Source organism: Scyliorhinus canicula, chromosome 1, assembly GCF_902713615.1.
Source record: "Scyliorhinus canicula chromosome 1, sScyCan1.1, whole genome shotgun sequence".
Lineage (NCBI taxonomy): Eukaryota > Metazoa > Chordata > Chondrichthyes > Carcharhiniformes > Scyliorhinidae > Scyliorhinus > Scyliorhinus canicula.
Genome location: NC_052146.1, coordinates 312,667,953 through 312,690,344, shown reverse-complemented (window position 1 = coordinate 312,690,344; position 22,392 = coordinate 312,667,953). Strand labels below are relative to the sequence as shown.

Sequence of the window (22,392 nt, the reverse complement as noted above, 5' to 3'; positions counted from 1 at the left end):
CGCCACCCGCCCCCCCCACCCCCCCACCCAGTGCACCGCCCACCCCCCCCCCCACCCCAGTCCACCGCCCCCCCCACCCCCCACACAGTCCACCGCCCCCCCACCCCCCACCCAGTCCACCTCCCACCCCACCCCCCACCCAGTCCACCGCCCCCCCCCCCAGTCCACCGCCCCCCCCAACCCCACCCAGCCCACCGCCCCCCCCCCACTCCCCACCCAGTCCACCGCCCCCACCCCCCACCCAGTCCACCGCCCCCCCCACCCCTGCCCAGTCCACCACCGCCCCCACCCCTCCACTGCGAGGACTGTGTTGTTTTGTGACCTTTCCAGTTTGAAGTGTGGTGGAAAAGGTATTAGTTCCAGTGAAGAGAAGCTGCTTTCCTGTCACTGGGGAAAATCAGGAACAAAAGAAGATGAGAAGTGAGCTTGTGTTAAAGCGGCTGCTAATTGGCTGCCTTATTGAGTGGAGATTGGTGAAAAGGTTCTGTGGAAATTCACACTGAAGCTTAAAATCAGCATTTCACGGAGAGGAAAGGATTCCAAATTAAAAACGGTGTCAGCAGTGGGCAGCAGAGTTGTGACAGTGAGGTTGTCTGGTGAGGTGCTAATCTGCCCCAACCCCAGCCCCTGTGTAAGGAGGGGAGAGCTTCGCTTCACAGTTGCCACGTCTGTTAAAAGCTCTGATTCCTTTGGAGTGCGCCGAGTATCACCTTTCCAGCAATTATTGTCCTTGAAAAGGTTGTTTCAATCGCGATGACGACTTTCTTTCAAATACAATTGGACAGGATGGTATAAAAGCGTGTGGCTCTGCAGGAGAAGCAGCAAGGTACACAGCTCGATCCCGCAGACACACTTCAACAAGAACAGGTAAGGTGACTCTGCAATCAGCACTCGGATCCTTTGCAACTCTGAGAAAGGACTCAGAGCTCATCACACAAGGGTGATTTCTGGCTCAGACATACTTGAATGTCTCGCAATGTCTCACACGCTTTCCTATCCTCTCTTTGAACAGATCTTCAGGTCTTTCAAATATTCCTCAACTTCCCATTTCACACCATTCTGTTACCTTAAAACCCAGCATTCCGCAGTGACCCAGGCTGATGTCTCTGTGACACTCCGCAGTGACCCAGGCTGATGTCTCTGTGACACCCCGCAGTGACCCAGGCTGATGTCACTGTGACACTCCGCAGTGACCCAGGCTGATGTCTGTCCGACACCCCGCAGTGACCCAGGCTGATGTCTCTGTGACACTCCGCAGTGACCCAGGCTGATGTCTCTGTGACACCCCGCAGTGACCCAGGCTGATGTCTCTGTGACACCCCGCAGTGACCCAGGCTGATGTCTCTGTGACACCCCGCAGTGACCCAGGCTGATGTCTCTGTGACACCCCGCAGTGACCCAGGCTGATGTCTCTGTGACACCCCGCAGTGACCCAGGCTGATGTCTGTCCGACACCCCGCAGTGACCCAGGCTGATGTCTCTGTGACACCCCGCAGTGACCCAGGCTGATGTCTCTGTGACACCCCGCAGTGACCCAGGCTGATGTCTCTGTGACACTCCGCAGTGACCCAGGCTGATGTCTGTCCGACACCCCGCAGTGACCCAGGCTGATGTCTCTGTGACACTCCGCAGTGACCCAGGCTGATGTCTCTGTGACACCCCGCAGTGACCCAGGCTGATGTCTCTGTGACACTCCGCAGTGACCCAGGCTGATGTCTCTGTGACACCCCGCAGTGACCCAGGCTGATGTCTCTGTGACACTCCGCAGTGACCCAGGCTGATGTCTCTGTGACACCCCGCAGTGACCCAGGCTGATGTCCCTGTGACACTCCGCAGTGACCCAGGCTGATGTCTCTGTGACACCCCGCAGTGACCCAGGCTGATGTCTGTCCGACACCCCGCAGTGACCCAGGCTGATGTCTCTGTGACACCCCGCAGTGACCCAGGCTGATGTCTCTGTGACACCCCGCAGTGACCCAGGCTGATGTCACTGTGACACCCCGCAGTGACCCAGGCTGATGTCTGTCCGACACCCCGCAGTGACCCAGGCTGATGTCTCTGTGACACCCCGCAGTGACCCAGGCTGATGTCACTGTGACACCCCGCAGTGACCCAGGCTGATGTCTCTGTGACACCCCGCAGTGACCCAGGCTGATGTCTGTCCGACACCCCGCAGTGACCAGGCTGATGTCTCTGTGACACCCCGCAGTGACCCAGGCTGATGTCTGTCCGACACCCCGCAGTGACCCAGGCTGATGTCTCTGTGACACCCCGCAGTGACCCAGGCTGATGTCACTGTGACACCCCGCAGTGACCCAGGCTGATGTCTGTCCGACACTCCGCAGTGACCCAGGCTGATGTCTGTCCGACACCCCGCAGTGACCCAGGCTGATGTCTCTGTGACACTCCGCAGTGACCCAGGCTGATGTCTCTGTGACACTCCGCAGTGACCCAGGCTGATGTCTCTGTGACACCCCGCAGTGACCCAGGCTGATGTCTCTGTGACACCCCGCAGTGACCCAGGCTGATGTCTGTCCGACACTCCGCAGTGACCCAGGCTGATGTCTCTGTGACACCCCGCAGTGACCCAGGCTGATGTCTCTGTGACACTCCGCAGTGACCCAGGCTGATGTCTCTGTGACACCCCGCAGTGACCCAGGCTGATGTCTGTCCGACACCCCGCAGTGACCCAGGCTGATGTCTCTGTGACACCCCGCAGTGACCCAGGCTGATGTCTGTCCGACACTCCGCAGTGACCCAGGCTGATGTCTCTGTGACACCCCGCAGTGACCCAGGCTGATGTCTCTGTGACACCCCGCAGTGACCCAGGCTGATGTCTCTGTGACACCCCGCAGTGACCCAGGCTGATGTCTCTGTGACACCCCGCAGTGACCCAGGCTGATGTCTGTCCGACACCCCGCAGTGACCCAGGCTGATGTCTCTGTGACACCCCGCAGTGACCCAGGCTGATGTCTCTGTGACACCCCGCAGTGACCCAGGCTGATGTCTCTGTGACACCCCGCAGTGACCCAGGCTGATGTCTCTGTGACACCCCGCAGTGACCCAGGCTGATGTCTCTGTGACACCCCGCAGTGACCCAGGCTGATGTCTCTGTGACACCCCGCAGTGACCCAGGCTGATGTCTGTCCGACACTCCGCAGTGACCCAGGCTGATGTCTCTGTGACACCCCGCAGTGACCCAGGCTGATGTCTCTGTGACACTCCGCAGTGACCCAGGCTGATGTCTCTGTGACACCCCGCAGTGACCCAGGCTGATGTCTCTGTGACACCCCGCAGTGACCCAGGCTGATGTCTCTGTGACACCCCGCAGTGACCCAGGCTGATGTCTCTGTGACACCCCGCAGTGACCCAGGCTGATGTCTCTGTGACACCCCGCAGTGATCCAGGCTGATGTCTCTGTGACACCCCGCAGTGACCCAGGCTGATGTCTGTCTGACACCCCGCAGTGACCCAGGCTGATGTCTCTGTGACACCCCCCGCAGTGACCCAGGCTGATGTCTCTGTGACACCCCGCAGTGACCCAGGCTGATGTCTCTGTGACACCCCGCAGTGACCCAGGCTGATGTCTCTGTGACACCCCGCAGTGACCCAGGCTGATGTCTGTCCGACACTCCGCAGTGACCCAGGCTGATGTCTCTGTGACACTCCGCAGTGACCCAGGCTGATGTCTGTCCGACACCCCGCAGTGACCCAGGCTGATGTCTGTCCGACACTCCGCAGTGACCCAGGCTGATGTCTCTGTGACACTCCGCAGTGACCCAGGCTGATGTCTGTCCGACACCCCGCAGTGACCCAGGCTGATGTCTCTGTGACACTCCGCAGTGACCCAGGCTGATGTCTATCCGACACCCCGCAGTGACCCAGGCTGATGTCTCTGTGACACCCCGCAGTGACCCAGGCTGATGTCTGTCCGACACCCCGCAGTGACCCAGGCTGATGTCTCTGTGACACCCCGCAGTGACCCAGGCTGATGTCTCTGTGACACTCCACAGTGACCCAGGCTGATGTCTCTGTGACACCCCGCAGTGACCCAGGCTGATGTCTCTGTGACACCCCGCAGTGACCCAGGCTGATGTCTCTGTGACACCCCGCAGTGACCCAGGCTGATGTCTCTGTGACACCCCGCAGTGACCCAGGCTGATGTCTCTGTGACACTCCGCAGTGACCCAGGCTGATGTCTCTGTGACACCCCGCAGTGACCCAGGCTGATGTCTCTGTGACACTCCGCAGTGACCCAGGCTGATGTCTCTGTGACACCCCGCAGTGACCCAGGCTGATGTCTCTGTGACACCCCGCAGTGACCCAGGCTGATGTCTCTGTGACACCCCGCAGTGACCCAGGCTGATGTCTCTGTGACACCCCGCAGTGACCCAGGCTGATGTCTCTGTGACACCCCGCAGTGACCCAGGCTGATGTCTGTCCGACACTCCGCAGTGACCCAGGCTGATGTCTGTCCGACACCCCGCAGTGACCCAGGCTGATGTCTCTGTGACACCCCGCAGTGACCCAGGCTGATGTCTCTGTGACACTCCGCAGTGACCCAGGCTGATGTCTCTGTGACACCCCGCAGTGACCCAGGCTGATGTCTCTGTGACACCCCGCAGTGACCCAGGCTGATGTCTCTGTGACACCCCGCAGTGACCCAGGCTGATGTCTCTGTGACACCCCGCAGTGACCCAGGCTGATGTCTGTCCGACACTCCGCAGTGACCCAGGCTGATGTCTCTGTGACACCCCGCAGTGACCCAGGCTGATGTCTCTGTGACACCCCGCAGTGACCCAGGCTGATGTCTCTGTGACACTCCGCAGTGACCCAGGCTGATGTCTCTGTGACACCCCGCAGTGATCCAGGCTGATGTCTCTGTGACACCCCGCAGTGACCCAGGCTGATGTCTGTCTGACACCCCGCAGTGACCCAGGCTGATGTCTCTGTGACACCCCGCAGTGACCCAGGCTGATGTCTGTCCGACACTCCGCAGTGACCCAGGCTGATGTCTCTGTGACACTCCGCAGTGACCCAGGCTGATGTCTGTCCGACACTCCGCAGTGACCCAGGCTGATGTCTCTGTGACACTCCGCAGTGACCCAGGCTGATGTCTCTGTGACACTCCGCAGTGACCCAGGCTGATGTCTCTGTGACACCCCGCAGTGACCCAGGCTGATGTCTCTGTGACACCCCGCAGTGACCCAGGCTGATGTCTCTGTGACACTCCGCAGTGACCCAGGCTGATGTCTCTGTGACACCCCGCAGTGACCCAGGCTGATGTCTCTGTGACACTCCGCAGTGACCCAGGCTGATGTCTCTGTGACACCCCGCAGTGACCCAGGCTGATGTCTCTGTGACACCCCGCAGTGACCCAGGCTGATGTCTCTGTGACACCCCGCAGTGACCCAGGCTGATGTCTCTGTGACACTCCGCAGTGACCCAGGCTGATGTCTCTGTGACACCCCGCAGTGACCCAGGCTGATGTCTCTGTGACACCCCGCAGTGACCCAGGCTGATGTCTCTGTGACACCCCGCAGTGACCCAGGCTGATGTCTCTGTGACACCCCGCAGTGACCCAGGCTGATGTCTGTCCGACACCCCGCAGTGACCCAGGCTGATGTCTCTGTGACACCCCGCAGTGACCCAGGCTGATGTCTCTGTGACACTCCGCAGTGACCCAGGCTGATGTCTGTCCGACACTCCGCAGTGACCCAGGCTGATGTCTCTGTGACACCCCGCAGTGACCCAGGCTGATGTCTCTGTGACACCCCGCAGTGACCCAGGCTGATGTCTCTGTGACACTCCGCAGTGACCCAGGCTGATGTCTGTCCGACACTCCGCAGTGACCCAGGCTGATGTCTCTGTGACACCCCGCAGTGACCCAGGCTGATGTCTCTGTGACACTCCGCAGTGACCCAGGCTGATGTCTGTCCGACACTCCGCAGTGACCCAGGCTGATGTCTCTGTGACACCCCGCAGTGACCCAGGCTGATGTCTCTGTGACACCCCGCAGTGACCCAGGCTGATGTCTCTGTGACACCCCGCAGTGACCCAGGCTGATGTCTCTGTGACACCCCGCAGTGACCCAGGCTGATGTCTCTGTGACACCCCGCAGTGACCCAGGCTGATGTCTCTGTGACACCCCGCAGTGACCCAGGCTGATGTCTCTGTGACACCCCGCAGTGACCCAGGCTGATGTCTCTGTGACACTCCGCAGTGACCCAGGCTGATGTCTCTGTGACACCCCGCAGTGACCCAGGCTGATGTCACTGTGACACCCCGCAGTGACCCAGGCTGATGTCTCTGTGACACCCCGCAGTGACCCAGGCTGATGTCTGTCCGACACCCCGCAGTGACCCAGGCTGATGTCTCTGTGACACCCCGCAGTGACCCAGGCTGATGTCTCTGTGACACCCCGCAGTGACCCAGGCTGATGTCTCTGTGACACCCCGCAGTGACCCAGGCTGATGTCTCTGTGACACCCCGCAGTGACCCAGGCTGATGTCTGTCCGACACCCCGCAGTGACCCAGGCTGATGTCTGTCCGACACCCCGCAGTGACCCAGGCTGATGTCTCTGTGACACCCCGCAGTGACCCAGGCTGATGTCTCTGTGACACCCCGCAGTGACCCAGGCTGATGTCTCTGTGACACTCCGCAGTGACCCAGGCTGATGTCTCTGTGACACCCCGCAGTGACCCAGGCTGATGTCTCTGTGACACTCCGCAGTGACCCAGGCTGATGTCTGTCCGACACTCCGCAGTGACCCAGGCTGATGTGTCTGTGACACTCCGCAGTGACCCAGGCTGATGTCTCTGTGACACCCCGCAGTGACCCAGGCTGATGTCTCTGTGACACTCCGCAGTGACCCAGGCTGATGTCTCTGTGACACCCCGCAGTGACCCAGGCTGATGTCTCTGTGACACTCCGCAGTGACCCAGGCTGATGTCTCTGTGACACCCCGCAGTGACCCAGGCTGATGTCTCTGTGACACCCCGCAGTGACCCAGGCTGATGTCTCTGTGACACCCCGCAGTGACCCAGGCTGATGTCTCTGTGACACTCCGCAGTGACCCAGGCTGATGTCTCTGTGACACCCCGCAGTGACCCAGGCTGATGTCTGTCCGACACTCCGCAGTGACCCAGGCTGATGTCTCTGTGACACCCCGCAGTGACCCAGGCTGATGTCTCTGTGACACCCCGCAGTGACCCAGGCTGATGTCTCTGTGACACCCCGCAGTGACCCAGGCTGATGTCTCTGTGACACTCCGCAGTGACCCAGGCTGATGTCTGTCTGACACTCCGCAGTGACCCAGGCTGATGTCTCTGTGACACCCCGCAGTGACCCAGGCTGATGTCTGTCCGACACTCCGCAGTGACCCAGGCTGATGTCTCTGTGACACTCCGCAGTGACCCAGGCTGATGTCTGTCCGACACCCCGCAGTGACCCAGGCTGATGTCTGTCCGACACCCCGCAGTGACCCAGGCTCAGTCGGAGTGATGTGAGACTTGCCCTTTAGGCTGTATTGAAGGGCTGAGTTGGAGTTCAGTGCAGTTTAGGTTCTGTGTTCTGGCTCCACAACGTGGGGAACTTCTCAGTGATTTCCCTCCACGTTGGAACTATTCACCACCCGCCGCTTAACCATCCCACATCCATGTGTTGGTGTAGAAACAGGAAATAGGAGCAGGAGGAGGCCATTCGGCCATTCCAGCCCGCTCCGCCATTGATCACGATCATGGCTGATCATCCAACTCAACAGCCTCATCCCACTTTCCCACATATCCTTTGATCACCGTTGCCCTCAGTGCTGTATCTGAATGCTTCCTGAAACAGTACAATGTATTGGCCTCAACTACTTCCTGCGGTAACGAATTCCAGAGCCTGACTCCCACTGGGTGAAGACATTTTCTGTCCTGCAAGGCCCAGCCAGTTATCCGCAGAGGAACACCAAGTCTCCATTTCTGGGAGCGTGTCTCCACCATCTGATTGTCGCTGGCTTCTCAAAGACAGTTTCAATGCAGGAGTACATTGAACTGAATATATTCTTGGTTATGGTGCCAATGGCCACTTTGCAGGGTGAAAGGATCAGAGCGGGATCGAGAGAGAGATAGAAGAAAAGGCAAACGTGAAAGAGATGTGCGGTGTGAGAGAAAGATGATGGATGAGGGGAGAACAACATGGAGAGAGTGTGGCTGAGATGCAGATTGTTTTGAGCAGTGAATTGTTGCGTTCGAGATAGAGCTTCCCGACACGATGGCAGAGGCAACAAAATGACAACTTTCAAATGGAAATTGGATAAATCGGAGGGATTATAGATTGTTGGGAAAGAGCGGACAGTGGAACCAACTGGACAGATCTTTTGGCACAGATCAAACGGCCGCCTCCTGTATTGTAAAATTCCAGGAAATGGAGAGAGAGAGAGACAAGGAAAACTGTAGAGAGAGAGATTAGGGGAACTGGAGAGAGAGAGATTAGGGGAACTGGAGAGAGAAGAGGTGGAGGGAGGGAGAGAGACGAGGAGAGCTGGAAGTAGACATGACCATAACTAGAACAGGTAAGACCAACTTCCCAAAGTATCATAAGAACATAAGAACATAAGAACTAGGAGCAGGAGTAGGCCATCTGGCCCCTCGAGCCTGCTCCGCCATTCAATGAGATCATGGCTGATCTTTTGTGGACTCAGCTCCACTTTCCGGCCCGAACACCATAACCCTTAATCCCTTTATTCTTCAAAAAACTATCTATCTTTACCTTTAAAACATTTAATGAAGGAGCCTCAACTGCTTCACTGGGCAAGGAATTCCATAGATTCACAACCCTTTGGGTGAAGAAGTGCCTTCTAAACTCAGTCCTAAATCTACTTCCCCTTATTTTGAGGCTATGCCCCCTAGTTCTGCTGTCACCCGCCAGTGGAAACAACCTGCCCACATCTATCCTATCTATTCCCTTCATAATTTTAAATGTTTCTATAAGATCCCCCCTCAACCTTCTAAATTCCAACGAGTACAGTCCCAGTCTACTCAACCTCTCCTCGTAATCCAACCCCTTCAGCTCTGGGATTAACCTAGTGAATCTCCTCTGCACACCCTCCAGTGCCAGTACGTCCTTTCTCAAGTAAGGAGACCAAAACTGAACACAATACTCCAGGTGTGGCCTCACTAACACCTTATACAATTGCAGCATAACCTCCCTAGTCTTAAACTCCATCCCTCTAGCAATGAAGGACAAAATTCCATTTGCCTTCTTAATCACCTGTTGCACCTGTAAACCAACTTTCTGTGACTCATGCACTCGCACACCCAGGTCTCTCTGCACAGCAGCATGCTTTAATATTTTATCATTTAAATAATAGTCCCATTTGCTGTTATTCCTATCAAAATGCATAACCTCACATTTGTCAACATTGTATTCCATCTGCCAGACCCTAGCCCATTCACTTAACCTATCCAAATCCCTCTGCAGACTTCCAGTATCCTCTGCACTTTTCGCTTTACCACTCATCTTAGTGTCATCTGCAAACTTGGACACATTGCCCTTGGTCCCCAACTCCAAATCATCTATGTAAATTGTGAACAATTGTGGGCCCAACACGGATCACTGAGGGACACCACTAGCTACTGATTGCCAACCAGAGGAACACCCATTAATCCCCACTCTTTGCTTTCTATTAATTAACCAATCCTCTATCCATGCTACTACTTTACCCTTAATGCCATGCATCTTTATCTTATGCAGCATCCTTTTGTGTGGCACCTTGTCAAAGGCTTTCTGGAAATCCAGATTTCCACATCCATTGGCTCCCCGTTATCTACTGCACTGGTAATGTCCTCAAAAAATTCCACTAAATTAGTTAGGCATGACCTGCCCTTTATGAACCCATGCTGCGTCTACCCAATGGGACAATTTCCATCCAAATGCAGGTGACTGACAGATAACTGCCTCTCAGCAATTAGGGTGGGGGCAGCTTCAGCCAATCAAACACTGAGCTAGACACTGCACTTTTAACTGAAAAATAGCAGAAGTAGACCTTTCCTGATTACCTCACTGCACCAAATTACCACGTTGCAATTCCCACTCTGGATGTGCTTCACTCCGGCTGTGTCTCTTCGACTTGCGTAAATCGTCAATTGGAGCAGAATTGGATATTGTTCTCAGGGTGTCTGTGTAACACCAGCAGATATAGTTGGTGTGCTGGGGGTTACTGTGTAACACCAGCAGATACAGTCAGTGTGCTGGGGTTACTGTGTAACACCAGCAGATACAGTCGGTGTGCTGGGGGTTACTGTGTAACACCAGCAGATACAGTCGGTGTGCTGGGGGTTACTGTGTAACACCAGCAGGTACAGTCGGTGTGCTGGGGGTGTCTCTGTAACACCAGCAGGTACAGTCGGTGTGCTGGGGGTTACTGTGTAACACCAGCAGGTACAGTCGGTGTGCTGGGGGTGTCTCTGTAACACCAGCAGATACAGTCGGTGTGCTGGGGGTGTCTGTGTAACACCAGCAGATACAGTCGGTGTGCTGGGGGTGTCTGTAACACCAGCAGGTACAGTCGGTGTGCTGGGGGTTACTGTGTAACACCAGCAGGTACAGTCGGTGTGCTGGGGGTTACTGTGTAACACCAGCAGATACAGTCGGTGTGCTGGGGGTTACTGTGTAACACCAGCAGGTACAGTCGGTGTGCTGGGGGTGTCTCTGTAACACCAGCAGGTACAGTCGGTGTGCTGGGGGTTACTGTGTAACTCCAGCAGGTACAGTCGGTGTGCTGGGGGTTACTGTGTAACACCAGCAGATACAGTCGGTGTGCTGGGGGTGTCTGTGTAACACCAGCAGATACAGTCGGTGTGCTGGGGGTGTCTGTGTAACACCAGCAGGTACAGTCGGTGTGCTGGGGGTGTCTGTGTAACACCAGCAGGTACAGTCGGTGTGCTGGGGGTTACTGTGTAACACCAGCAGGTACAGTCGGTGTGCTGGGGGTGTCTGTGTAACACCAGCAGGTACAGTCGGTGTGCTGGGGGTGTCTGTGTAACACCAGCAGGTACAGTCGGTGTGCTGGGGGTGTCTCTGTAACACCAGCAGGTACAGTCGGTGTGCTGGGGGTGTCTGTGTAACACCAGTAGATACAGTCGGTGTGCTGGGGGTGTCTGTGTAACACCAGTAGATACAGTCGGTGTGCTGGGGGTTACTGTGTAACACCAGCAGGTACAGTCGGTGTGCTGGGGGTGTCTGTGTAACACCAGTAGATACAGTCGGTGTGCTGGGGGTGTCTGTGTAACACCAGCAGATACAGTCGGTGTGCTGGGGGTTACTGTGTAACACCAGCAGGTACAGTCGGTGTGCTGGGGGTTACTGTGTAACTCCAGCAGGTACAGTCGGTGTGCTGGGGGTTACTGTGTAACACCAGCAGATACAGTCGGTGTGCTGGGGGTGTCTGTGTAACACCAGCAGATACAGTCGGTGTGCTGGGGGTGTCTGTGTAACACCAGCAGGTACAGTCGGTGTGCTGGGGGTGTCTGTGTAACACCAGCAGGTACAGTCGGTGTGCTGGGGGTTACTGTGTAACACCAGCAGGTACAGTCGGTGTGCTGGGGGTGTCTGTGTAACACCAGCAGGTACAGTCGGTGTGCTGGGGGTGTCTGTGTAACACCAGCAGGTACAGTCGGTGTGCTGGGGGTGTCTCTGTAACACCAGCAGGTACAGTCGGTGTGCTGGGGGTGTCTGTGTAACACCAGTAGATACAGTCGGTGTGCTGGGGGTGTCTGTGTAACACCAGTAGATACAGTCGGTGTGCTGGGGGTTACTGTGTAACACCAGCAGGTACAGTCGGTGTGCTGGGGGTGTCTGTGTAACACCAGTAGATACAGTCGGTGTGCTGGGGGTGTCTGTGTAACACCAGCAGATACAGTCGGTGTGCTGGGGGTTACTGTGTAACACCAGCAGGTACAGTCGGTGTGCTGGGGGTGTCTGTGTAACACCAGTAGATACAGTCGGTGTGCTGGGGGTGTCTGTGTAACACCAGCAGATACAGTCGGTGTGCTGGGGGTTACTGTGTAACACCAGCAGGTACAGTCGGTGTGCTGGGGGTTACTGTGTAACACCAGCAGATACAGTCGGTGTGCTGGGGGTGTCTGTGTAACACCAGTAGATACAGTCGGTGTGCTGGGGGTGTCTGTGTAACACCAGCAGATACAGTCGGTGTGCTGGGGGTTACTGTGTAACACCAGCAGGTACAGTCGGTGTGCTGGGGGTTACTGTGTAACACCAGCAGGTACAGTCGGTGTGCTGGGGGTTACTGTGTAACACCAGCAGATACAGTCGGTGTGCTGGGGGTGTCTGTGTAACACCAGCAGATACAGTCGGTGTGCTGGGGGTTACTGTGTAACACCAGCAGATACAGTTGGTGTGCTGGGGGTGTCTCTGTAACACCAGCAGATACAGTCGGTGTGCTGGGGGTTACTGTGTAACACCAGCAGGTACAGTCGGTGTGCTGGGGGTGTCTCTGTAACACCAGCAGGTACAGTCGGTGTGCTGGGGGTGTCTGTGTAACACCAGCAGGTACAGTCGGTGTGCTGGGGGTGTCTGTGTAACACCAGCAGGTACAGTCAGTGTGCTGGGGGTGTCTGTGTAACACCAGCAGATACAGTCGGTGTGCTGGGGGTGTCTCTGTAACACCAGCAGGTACAGTCGGTGTGCTGGGGGTTACTGTGTAACACCAGCAGATACAGTCGGTGTGCTGGGGGTGTCTGTGTAACACCAGTAGATACAGTCGGTGTGCTGGGGGTGTCTCTGTAACACCAGTAGATACAGTCGGTGTGCTGGGGGTGTCTCTGTAACACCAGCAGGTACAGTCGGTGTGCTGGGGGTGTCTGTGTAACTCCAGCAGATACAGTCGGTGTGCTGGGGGTGTCTGTGTAACACCAGCAGGTACAGTCGGTGTGCTGGGGGTGTCTGTGTAACACCAGCAGGTACAGTCGGTGTGCTGGGGGTGTCTGTGTAACACCAGCAGGTACAGTCGGTGTGCTGGGGGTTACTGTGTAACACCAGCAGATACAGTCGGTGTGCTGGGGGTGTCTCTGTAACACCAGCAGGTACAGTCGGTGTGCTGGGGGTTACTGTGTAACACCAGCAGGTACAGTCGGTGTGCTGGGGGTGTCTCTGTAACACCAGCAGGTACAGTCGGTGTGCTGGGGGTGTCTCTGTAACACCAGCAGGTACAGTCGGTGTGCTGGGGGTGTCTGTGTAACACCAGCAGATACAGTCGGTGTGCTGGGGAGGGATTCTGACTGGTGGATCTTTCTCTTTCCTTTGCGAGCAGGGGTGGGAACGTGTCTATGATGCAGCTGTCGATGTGGAGAGGAATCGTGGTGGTATTCAGTACCGTGTGGACCCTCGCCGCTTGCCAGCTGGGTGGCTGCTTGGATCAGAATAAGTGCAAGGAACTGTTTGCATCTCCCAAACTGCTGGTGAGTCAGAATCCAACCACAATACTCACAATCACTCTCGGTAAACTCACCGAAAAGCCGTTGTGTTCAGACCCTGCTGAATCCAGTCTGAGCTGTGTCTCAGGCTGCACCACATTGTGTCCCATCTGCGAGTTCTGTTTCACCCCAGACAACCTTAAAATCCTTTTCTTCTTCCTCACAAAGTTTGCCTTCTTCACCTGGATGATGTCCATCTCTGCCCCTCACCAAACTCATCTCCCGTTGAAAGCCTCATCATCGCTAATGGGCTGCACGGTAACACAGTGGTTAGCACTGTGGCTTCACAGCGCCAGGGTCCCAGGCTCGATTCCCGGCTGGGTCACTGTCTGTGTGGAGTCTGTACGTCCTCCCCGTGTCTGCATGGGTTTCCTCCGGGTGCTCCGGTTTCCTCCCACAGTCCAAAGACGTGCTGTTAGGTGAATTGGACATTCTGAATTCTCCCTCTGTGTACCTGAACAGGCGCCGGAGTGTGGCGACTAGGGGATTTTCACAGTAACCTCATTGCAGTGTAAGCCTACTTGTGACAATAATAAAGATTATTATTATGATTGGCACAGGCTTTGAGGGCCGAACGGCCTGTTCTGTGCTGTACTGCTTTGATGATAATGAATGGCGGGGCAGGCTCGAAAGACAAACGGTCTCTGGATTTTGCCAGTGGATAAGCTCACATTGCTCCACATTGTACCAGATCTGCCCACTCACTCAGCCTGCCCAAATCAGACTGAAGGATCTGTGTATCCTCCTCGCAGTTCACCCTCCCTCCCAGCCGTGTATTGGGCACTGCAGCGAATCAAGAAGGTGGTTTACCACCATCTTCTCAAGGGCTAGTGATTAGTGATCAATACTGACCTAACCAGTATCAAACCAGGAAGGGCTTTACACAGCAACTTCACTGAAGTGTGAATGTAAACCAATTTGTGACTAATAAAGATTATTGAATAACCAGTGATACTCGCATGACATGAAAGAACAAAAGAACACTTGATAGAGGTTTATAAGATGATCAGGGGATAGATAGAGTAGACAGTCAGAGACTTTTTCCCCGGGTGGAACACACCATTACAAGGGGACATAAATTTAAGGTAAATGGTGGAAGATATAGAGGGGATGTCAGAGGTAGGTTCTTTACCCAGAGAGTAGTGGGGGCATGGAATGCACTGCCTGTGGTAGTAGTTGAGTCGGAAACATTAGGGACCTTCAAGCGGCTATTGGATAGGTACTTGGATTACGGTAGAATGATGGGGTGCAGATTAATTTTTTTTAAATCTAGGACAAAGGTTCGGCACAACATTGTGGGCCGAAGGGCCTGTTCTGTGCTGTATTTCTCTACGTTCTATGTTCTAAAGCAAATCTGCGAACATCTTAACCATACACTCTACATTCAAACACAAATCACGAATATATATAACAGAAAGCAAGAATTCAACACCATGAACCCTGTCAATCCCATCTGGCCAGGCACTGAACCCTGTCAATCCCACCTGGCCCATCACTGAGCCCCGTCAATCCCACCTGGCCCAACACTGAGCCCCGTCAATCCCTCCTGGCCAGGCACTGAACCCTGTCAATCCCACCTGGCCCAACACTGAACCCTGTCAATCCCACCTGGCCCAACACTGAACCCCGTCAATCCCACCTGGCCCAACACTGAACCCCGTCAATCCCTCCTGGCCCAACACTGAGCCCTGTCAATCCCACCTGGCCCAACACTGAACCCCGTCAATCCCACCTGGCCCAACACTGAACCCCGTCAATCCCTCCTGGCCCAACACTGAGCCCCGTCAATCCCTCCTGGCCCAACACTGAGCCCTGACAATCCCACCTGGCCAGGCACTGAGCTCTGTCAATCCCACCTGGCCAGGCACTGAGCCCTGTCAATCCCACCTGGTCCAACACTGAGCCCTGTCAATCCCACCTGGCCAGGCACTGAGCCCTGTCAATCCCACCTGGCCAGGCACTGAGCCGTGTCAATCCCACCTGGCCCAACACTGAGCCCTGTCAATCCCACCTGGCCCAACACTGAGCCCTGTCAATCCCACCTGGCCAGGCACTGAGCTCTGTCAATCCCACCTGGCCAGACACTGAGCCCTGTCAATCCCACCTGGCCCAACACTGAGCCCTGTCAATCCCACCTGGCCAGGCACTGAGCCCTGTCAATCCCACCTGGTCCAACACTGAGCCCTGTCAATCCCACCTGGCCAGGCACTGAACCCTGTCAATCCCACCTGGCCCATCACTGAACCCTGTCAATCCCACCTGGCCCAACACTGAGCCCTGTCAATCCCACCTGGCCAGGCACTGAGCCCTGTCAATCCCACCTGGCCCAACACTGAACCCTGTCAATCCCACCTGGCCCAACACTGAACCCTGTCAATCCCACCTGGCCCATCACTGAGCCCTGTCAATCCCTCCTGGCCCAACACTGAGCCCTGTCAATCCCACCTGGCCAGGCACTGAGCCCTGTCAATCCCACCTGGCCAGGCACTGAGCCCTGTCAATCCCACCTGGCCAGGCACTGAGCCCTGTCAATCCCACCTGGCCCAACACTGAACCCTGTCAATCCCACCTGGCCCAACACTGAGCCCTGTCAATCCCACCTGGCCAGGCACTGAGCCCTGTCAATCCCACCTGGCCCAATACTGAACCCTGTCAATCCCACCTGGCCCAACACTGAACCCTGTCAATCCCACCTGGCCAGGCACTGAGCCCTGACAATCCCACCTGGCCAGGCACTGACCCTGTCAATCCCACCTGGTCCAACACCGAGCCCTGTCAATCCCACCTGGCCAGGCACTGAACCCCGTCAATCCCACCTGGCCCAACACTGAGCTCTGTCAATCCCACCTGGCCCAACACTGAGCCCTGTCAATCCCACCTGGCCCAACACTGAGCCCTGTCAATCCCACCTGGCCAGGCACTGAGCCCTGTCAATCCCACCTGGCCAGGCACTGAGCCCTGTCAATCCCACCTGGCCAGGCACTGAGCCCTGTCAATCCCACCTGGCCCAACACTGAGCCCTGTCAATCCCACCTGGCCCAACACTGAGCCCTGTCAATCCCACCTGGCCCAACACTGAGCCCTGTCAATCCCACCTGGCCAGGCACTGAGCCCTGTCAATCCCACCTGGCCCAACACTGAACCCTGTCAATCCCACCTGGCCCAACACTGAACCCTGTCAATCCCACCTGGCCCAACACTGAGCCCTGTCAATCCCACCTGGCCAGGCACTGAGCCCTGTCAATCCCACCTGGCCAGACACTGAGCCCTGTCAATCCCACCTGGCCAGGCACTGAGCCCTGTCAATCCCACCTGGCCAGGCACTGAACCCTGTCAATCCCACCTGGCCAGGCACTGAGCCCTGTCAATCCCACCTGGCCAGACACTGAGCCCTGTCAATCCCACCTGGCCAGGCACTGAGCCCTGTCAATCCCACCTGGCCCAACACTGAGCCCTGTCAATCCCACCTGGCCCAACACTGAGCCCCGTCAATCCCTCCTGGCCCAACACTGAGCCATGTCAATCCCACCTGGCCAGGCACTGAGCTCTGTCAATCCCACCTGGCCAGGCACTGAGCCCTGTCAATCCCACCTGGCCAGGCACTGAGCCCTGTCAATCCCACCTGGTCCAACACTGAGCCCTGTCAATCCCACCTGGCCAGGCACTGAGCCCTGACAATCCCACCTGGTCCAACACTGAGCTCTGTCAATCCCACCTGGCCCAACACTGAGCCCTGTCAGTCCCACCTGGCCCAACACTGAGCCCTGTCAATCCCACCTGGCCCAACACTGAGCCCTGTCAATCCCACCTGGCCAGGCACTGAGCCCTGTCAATCCCACCTGGCCAGACACTGAGCCCTGTCAATCCCACCTGGCCCAACACTGAGCCCTGTCAATCCCACCTGGCCAGGCACTGAGCCCTGTCAATCCCACCTGGCCAGGCACTGAGCCCTGTCAATCCCACCTGGCCAGACACTGAGCCCTGTCAATCCCACCTGGCCAGGCACTGAGCCCTGTCAATCCCACCTGGCCCAACACTGAACCCTGTCAATCCCACCTGGCCAGGCACTGAGCCCTGTCAATCCCACCTGGCCAGGCACTGACCCTGTCAGTCCCACCTGGCCAGGCACTGAGCCCTGTCAATCCCACCTGGCCAGGCACTGAGCCCTGTCAATCCCACCTGGCCAGACACTGAGCCCTGTCAATCCCACCTGGCCCAACACTGAGCCCTGTCAATCCCACCTGGCCCAACACTGAGCCCTGTCAATCCCACCTGGCCCAACACTGTGCCCTGACAATCCCACCTGGCCCAACACTGTGCCCTGTCAATCCCACCTGGCCCAACACTGAACACTGTCAATCCCACCTGGCTAGGCACTGAGCCCTGTCAATCCCACCTGGCCAGCCACTGAGCCCTGGCAACCCCGCCTGGCCCAACACTGAGCCCTGACAATCCCACCTGGCCCAACACTGAGCCCTGTCAATCCCACCTGGCCCAACACTGAGCCCTGTCAATCCCACCTGGCCAGGCACTGAGCTCTGTCAATCCCTCCTGGCCCAACACTGAACCCTGTCAATCCCACCTGGCCAGGCACTGAGCCCTGACAATCCCACCTGGCCAGGCACTTAACCCTGTCAATCCCACCTGGCCAGGCACTGAGCCCTGTCAATCCCACCTGGCCAGGCACTGAGCCCTGTCAATCCCACCTGGCCAGGCACTGAGCCCTGTCAATCCCACCTGGCCCAACACTGTGCCCTGACAATCCCACCTGGCCCAACACTGAACCCTGTCAATCCCTCCTTCTGTTGCTTCCTTTAACAGCTTTGGATACATTTCTCCTCTTTCAAAGGTGTTAAACCTCTTAATACTTCCTCTCTCACTCTGCTAATTTCATAGAATATTTTACACGCCCCCGCATTGCAATGTCAGCATGACAGGAATATAAGGGCATAAAAGCAGGAGTAGGCCATTCAGCCCATTGAGCCTGCCCTGTCATTGCTATTTAATACCATCATGGCGGCTCCATCCAACTCAACGCCTTTTTTCCCCACTGTCCCCATAGCCCTTTATGTTATTGTTGATCAGAAATCCATCCATGTCTGCTTTACACTCACCCAATTACCGAGCTTCCCAAAGTTTCCCAAACGTCTGAGTAAAATAAATTCTCCTCATCTCGGTCCGGTGCTTTCCCCCTTATTGAGAAATTGGGAGCCCTGGTTCTGGGCTCCCCAACCCAGAAGAACATCTCACCTCCATCGACCCTGTCTATCACGTTAAATATTTTTCAATCAGAACACTCCCTCATTCTTAAAAACTACACAGAATACAGCAACAAAAACAGAAAAAACTGGACAATCTCAGCAGGTCTGTGGAGAGAGAATGAAGCTAATGTTTCCCGTCTGGATGACTCAACAGAGAATACAGGCCCAGTTTCCCCAATCTCTCTTCATAAGCCGGTCCCACCAGCCCCGGAACAAGTCTGGTGAATATTCCTTGAACTCCCTCGATGGCACTAATATCCTTCCTAAGGTGGAGGGCCAAATCTCCAACAAGTTCATCATCTTTCTCTCTTGTGAAAATGGGCAGCGAGTATTCATTAAGAACCAGACACACACCCATCTCTCGAAATACTTCCCACTGATCTGACACTGATTGGCATTTAGTTGTTGTTTCGAACTAAATAATATCTCAACTCAGTAAAATCTCCAGAGTTTTGGGCGTGAATACAAACGGGGAAAGAAAGGACTTGCACAGTTATTTTTTTGACACAATGGTTGAATATAATATTTTGACTAACACGGAATTGTTCAGTCGACTTAAGGTGCAACACAAATATTTTGAATGAAAATAACAATCTATCTTCCACTTGTTCTCAAAAGGAATGTATTGAAGCTTGCAAAGTGGACAAGACACTTGAATCTCCAATCTACCCTGGAAAGAACCATCTGCAGCCAATTGCCGAGAGCATCAGGAATTATGTCATGGGCCATTTCCGCTGGAATAAATTTGGGAAAAAGAGAGACAACAACACCAGTTTTTCAGGCAACAAGCGGGAAATGGAACCGGTCAGAATATTCCTTCCCATTGTCCAACCCCAAACATCTGAGGTAGAAGATGAAGAGATGGAGAATCTCTTTCCAAGGGAAGATGAAAAGAGATCCTATTCGATGGAACATTTCCGATGGGGGAAGCCAATGGGCAAGAAGAGGAAGGTCATCAAGGTTTACCCAAATAACTTTGATTCCGTGGAGAATATGGGGCCCGAACTCAAGCGAGAAGCAGCTGTCGAATTGGATTACCCTGTCCAGCTGTCTGAACTGGCTGATGAGGAGATGCAGGGAGCTGCGCAGAAGAAAGATGGGAAGATGTACAAAATGACCCACTTCAGGTGGGGCAGGGAACCAAATAACCTGGGTCCTGACCATCTCAGGATTCAGTCACTGCAGTTTCCCAACTTTGACGATGTGCTCCAGGAAAACATGGACAATGACCTGCCTGAAGAAGAGGTGAAGAAAGATGAGGAGGATTACAAAATTGGGCACTTTCGATGGGGTGCGCCAATGAAAGATAAACGCTATGGAGGTTTCATGAAGTCTTGGGACGAGAGAGGCCAAAAGCCACTTCTGACTCTCTTCCGGAATGTCATTGTCAAGGATGGTCAGGAGAAGAAGGTTAAAACCCAATAGATAGATAACCCTCAATCAAGATTCGGAGCTGAAACACAGAGGAGCAGTCGATAGATCTATGATGGCATTGTTAAAAAGCTGTTGTTGAAAACGTTTTTTCAAATAGAACCAGTATAATGTCTTGTTTATTGTGTCCAGCAATCAATAAAGGAGTTAATGTTGTACATAGAGGCTTCAATGAGTCTGATACCTGGGATGTGCAAAGATATTTTCCTATTTATTGAGCTGTACAATATGTAAATGAAGGATGAAAAATACACTCTATTTGCTCCGTCAATCTCCTGGGAGTATGTGCTTATTTCCATGTACTTTCAAACTGCTGGTATGAAATGGGTTGCACAGTCCCTGACTTTAGAAATGACAGTCACAAGTTACCTGGTATATTCCTGCTGCTTTCTCACGCAAATCCTCTAACTTCAATAAAATAGCAATAGTCCAGTCACTTCCTCCCATTGGCCAAAGCAGACATTCCAGTTCCTAAACCCTGTGTTCCCAGGAGAATAATCCTGACAATTCCAGAACAAGCTGTTCCAGAAATAGCAGCGATCATGACCAGGAATACCACACATGGACTCCTAATAATTTTACACAACGTTTTCTCCAGACGGTGTGAATAGCAAAGATTCCTTTTTTATGCCGATCAATAGTTCAGTAAATTCTGACAATATTTAGCTGACTAAAATCTTGCAGGTGTGAGAATCGCATGAGATCAGAAGATGCCCCATCGTGTATTTATAACACCAGAAGACATAGAATCTGAATTAGGCCAATTGGCCCATCGAGTCTGCTCCGCCATTCAATCATTGCTGATATTTTTCTCATCCCCAATTTCCTGCCTTCTCCCCATAACCCCTGATCCCCTTATTAATCAAGAACCTATCTATCTCTGTCTTAAAGACACTCAGTGATTTGGACTCCACAGCCTTCTGCGGCAAAGAGTTCCACAGATTCACCACCCTCTGGCTGAAGAAATTCCTTCTCATCTCTATTTTAAAGGGTCGTCCCTTTAGTCTGAGATGGTGTCCTCTGGTTCTAGTATTTCCTACAAGTGGAAACATTCTCTCCATGTCCACTCTATCCAGGCCTCGCAGTATCCTGTAAGTTTCAATAAGATCCTCCCTCATCCTTCTAAACTCCAACGAGTACAGACCCAGAGTCCTCAACCATTCCTCATATGACAAGCTCTTCATTCCAGGGATCATTCTTGTGAACCTCCTCTGGACCCTTTCCATGGCCAGCACATCCTTCCTTAGATACGGGGCCCCAAACTGCTCACAATACTCCAAATGGGGTCTGACCAGAGCCTTATACAGCCTCAGAAGTACATCCCTGGTCTTGTATTCTAGCCCTCTCGACATGAATGCTAACATTGTATTTGCCTTCCTAACTGCTGACTGAACCTGCACATTAACCTTAAGAGATTCGTGAACAAGGACTCCCAAGTCTCTTTGTGCTTCTGATTTCCTAAGCATTTCCCCATTTAGAAAATAGTCTCTGCCTAAATTCCTCCTTCCAAAATGTATAACCTCACACTTTTCCACATTGTATTCCATCTGCCACTTCTTTGCCCACTCTCCTAGCCTGTCCAAATCCTTCTGCAGCCCCCTCGCTTCCTCAATACCACCTGTCCCTCTACAGATCTTTGTATCATCTGCAAATTTAGCAACAGTGCCTTCAGCACCTTATTCCAGATCATTAATGTATATTGTGAAAAGTTGTGGTCCCAGCACAGACCCCTGTGTCACACCACTAGTCACCGGCTGCCATCCTGAAAAAGACCCCTTTATCCCCACTCTCTGCCTTCTGCCAGTCAGCCAATCCTCTATCCATGCCAGGATCTTACCCTGAACACCATGGGCTCTTAACTTATTTAACAGTCTCTTATGTGGCACCTTGTCAAAGGCCTTCTGGAAATCTAAATAAATCTCATCCACTGGTTCTCCTTTGTCCAACTTCCTTGTTACTTCCTCAAAGAGCTCTAACAGATTTGTCAGACATGACCTCCCTTTGACAAAGCTGTGCTGACTCAGTCCTATTTTACCATGCACTTCCAAATACTCCGCAATCTCATCTTTAATAAGATATCTAATAAATATCTAAAATCTTACCAATGACAGAAGTCAAGTTAACTGGCCTATAATTTCCCATCTTCTGCCTCCCTCCCTTCTTAAACAGGGGTGTTACATTAGCCACTTTCCAATCCTCTGGGACCCTTCCTGCCTCCAGT

The 22,392-nt window shown here is 54.3% G+C and overlaps 1 protein-coding gene across 1 annotated transcript; it reads left to right on the top strand.

Moving 5' to 3' along the window:
- Nucleotides 1-638: 638 nt before the first annotated feature.
- pomca (proopiomelanocortin a) lies at nt 639-20,442 on the top strand. Its single transcript, XM_038817616.1, has 3 exons — nt 639-867; nt 13,317-13,464; nt 19,359-20,442. Exons 2-3 carry the CDS (start codon nt 13,333-13,335, stop codon nt 20,163-20,165), a joined length of 939 nt encoding a protein of 312 aa, XP_038673544.1. The 5' UTR covers nt 639-867; nt 13,317-13,332; the 3' UTR covers nt 20,166-20,442.
- Nucleotides 20,443-22,392: the final 1,950 nt, after the last annotated feature.

What these genes read in the sequence shown, in the direction of transcription:
- pomca (XM_038817616.1), top strand. Translation starts at nt 13,333, where the DNA reads ATGATGCAGCTGTCGATGTGGAGAGGAATCGTGGTGGTATTCAGTACC. An exon ending in TTGCATCTCCCAAACTGCTG is followed by an intron (nt 13,465 to 19,358) that starts GTGAGTCAGAAT and finishes TGTTCTCAAAAG; the next exon opens with GAATGTATTGAAGCTTGCAA.